General features: G+C 44.5%; 1 protein-coding gene across 1 annotated transcript; it reads left to right on the forward strand.

The window, feature by feature from the left end:
• The first annotated feature begins 1,039 nt into the window (after positions 1–1,039).
• On the forward strand, positions 1,040–2,215 carry LOC130962710 (uncharacterized). The gene is made up of 2 exons (XM_057888886.1): positions 1,040–1,064; positions 1,194–2,215. Exons 1-2 carry the CDS (start codon positions 1,040–1,042, stop codon positions 2,213–2,215), a joined length of 1,047 nt encoding a protein of 348 aa, XP_057744869.1.
• Positions 2,216–2,460: the final 245 nt, after the last annotated feature.

A 2,460-nucleotide genomic window follows, 5' to 3' on the forward strand; every position in this document is an offset into this window, starting at 1 on the left:
TACATTCTGCGTGATCATCCTTTCTATCACCCGATTGATACTCCACAGTTTAACCCCGACATGCCCTATGAGTTCCCAACAGTGGCTCCACCCGGATGCTCCATTTCACCTGTTTTATGATGGGCCGGTGCCTCACCAACATCCCAATCAGCCTGCGGATCAGGCGGACCCTGAGTCTGAGCCCATGGAGGAGCATTTTTCAGAGCCTGTACCAGAGGAGGACATCCCCGTGGAGCAGATCTCAGTATCTTCATCCGAGCCATCTTCTGAGGAGCCGCTCACCGCCTCTATTAGTGGACCGGCGAGTGCTGGTCAGACCAGTAGCACGAGTGCCAGTGCCCCTCCCGAGATTATAGAGATTTTCGATGACGAGGACGAGGATCCTGAGGAGTGTTCTGATGTGGTTGTGATCTCCTCTGACGATGACAGCTAAGTCCTGGGAGCTGCGGTTGTGCCTTTTGATAGTTTTTTTTGTGTTAGCCTAGCCTTTGTGTTAATCTCTCACTTTTGGTCAGACTCACTGAGAGAGTAGGGTGTACATAGTGGACTAGGCTAGTTCGGGTGCCAGTTTAGGGGTTTTCTATATGGACTAGGGACCGGAGTGTTGGGTTTTCTATATGGACCAGTACCTGTATGCTTATGCTTGTGTATATTTAATTAGTTGTCCTTGCAAGTTTTCTTATAAAAGTTTATCCAAAACTCGATAGTACGCTAACCCGATTACAGGCTTAATAATACATAGTAAAGGTTTCATGTGAACAAGTTGGTGACACTTGATTTCTGGTATGATCATGACTTACTGGAAATTGGGTCGTTACAACTTGGTATCAGAGTAGTTTGTTCCTATTAAAGCCTGGGGATATGGACTGAATCATGCTTCATTGCATTCTCTGAGTTGTGTCTCATGCACATAGGATATCGTTGTGATATGAATTGCATGATTGTCACTGTGTTTCCATTTTAGAGACTATTCACACTTTGCCTGAAATGTTAAGACTGATCACCTTAATATTACATGTTGGGTGTGCACATAATCTTGATGGCTGCACGGGGACGAGGACGTGGTAGGTGTGGTGCAAATCATGCAGAGGAACCGACAAGGGGTGCAGATGCTTTTATAGCTGCAATGAACACCATGGCTGAGGCTGTGCATGAAACGGCAACTGCTACTACGTGAGCAATTGACCGTTTAGGGGAGAGGAACGGAGATCGTAACGGAGGACGCAATGGTGAGCGTGGTGGAGACGGTAATGATAATGAAGGTGCCAGAAACCACGATAACCCTATGACACTGGCAACCTTTCTGAAGGTAAATCTGCCCAAGTTTAAGGGGACGCTTGTTGCAACTGAAGCTGACAATTGGTTCCGTGGTATTGAGAAGTCATTGCGAGCGCAACATGTACCAGAAAGACAGTACGTGGAATTTGCAACCTATATGTTGGAGGGAGAAGCTGAACACTGGTGGCATGGAGTGCAACGCTTGTTAAGGCAGGTGGTGGAAGAGATTGACTGGGATACTTTTAAGGAGGAATTTTACAAAAAGTACTTCCCTAGAACTGTTCGTGATGCTAAAGAAATGGAACTGATGCAGTTGACGCAGGGGAATATGTCAGTAGCAGAATATACTCAGAAATTTGAGGATTTGTGCCGATTCTATAAGATCTGTCAGGAAAACCCAGATGATTTTGAGGAATGGAAGTGTTTGAAGTACGAAGGAGGACTCTGCGAAGAACTAATGCACTCGTTGGTACCACTGCAAATACGAAATTTTGCAGAGCTTGTCAATAGGAGTCAGTTGGTGGAAGACTGTACCAAGAAGGTGGCGGCAGCAAAGATGAGTCGTCAAGAATTACCTCCGAAAAATTTTAATCGGTATATAGCCCCTCAGGGAAGGAACTTTAAAATGAATAGGACACTTTCTTATGGGAATCAGCAAGTTAGTAATCTTCCTGCTCGTGACAATATCGATAGGCAAGGACGAGATACTGGAAAGCTACCACAGCCAGCACTAACAAATCTTGTTTGTAATCAGTGTGGAAAGAACCATGGTAGGAATCCATGTCGATTGGGTTCGAGCGTTTGTTATTTTTGTGGTATGCCTGAACACATAGCGAGGAATTGTGAGAAGAAGATTGCTCAAGATTCATCTAAATCTCAGCAGCCAGGAAGAGTATTTACAATGATGACTGAAGATGCTCATACTCGAACTCCCTGACCCAAGGTCAGTATTGTGTTAAGACTCGCTCCTTAACTGCATTTTATGTTTCTGGTGCGTCACATTCTTGTATTTCTTTAACTGCTATACGTAAGTTGAGACGAGATGAGGACACACAACATACCTAAGGACTAGAAAATAAGATAAGAACCGTTTACTCGCACCTGCTTACAGGTAAAGGAAATGTTGAGGGCAAAATTTCCTTTTAGGATGCAAACTTTTGTTTATAATAATTTTCGAGGACG

The sequence above is a fragment of the Arachis stenosperma genome, chromosome 2, assembly GCF_014773155.1.
Source record: "Arachis stenosperma cultivar V10309 chromosome 2, arast.V10309.gnm1.PFL2, whole genome shotgun sequence".
NCBI lineage: Eukaryota > Viridiplantae > Streptophyta > Magnoliopsida > Fabales > Fabaceae > Arachis > Arachis stenosperma.

What these genes read in the sequence shown, in the direction of transcription:
- LOC130962710 (XM_057888886.1), top strand. Translation starts at nt 1,040, where the DNA reads ATGGCTGCACGGGGACGAGGACGTG. An exon ending in TGCACGGGGACGAGGACGTG is followed by an intron (nt 1,065 to 1,193) that starts GTAGGTGTGGTG and finishes TTGACCGTTTAG; the next exon opens with GGGAGAGGAACGGAGATCGT.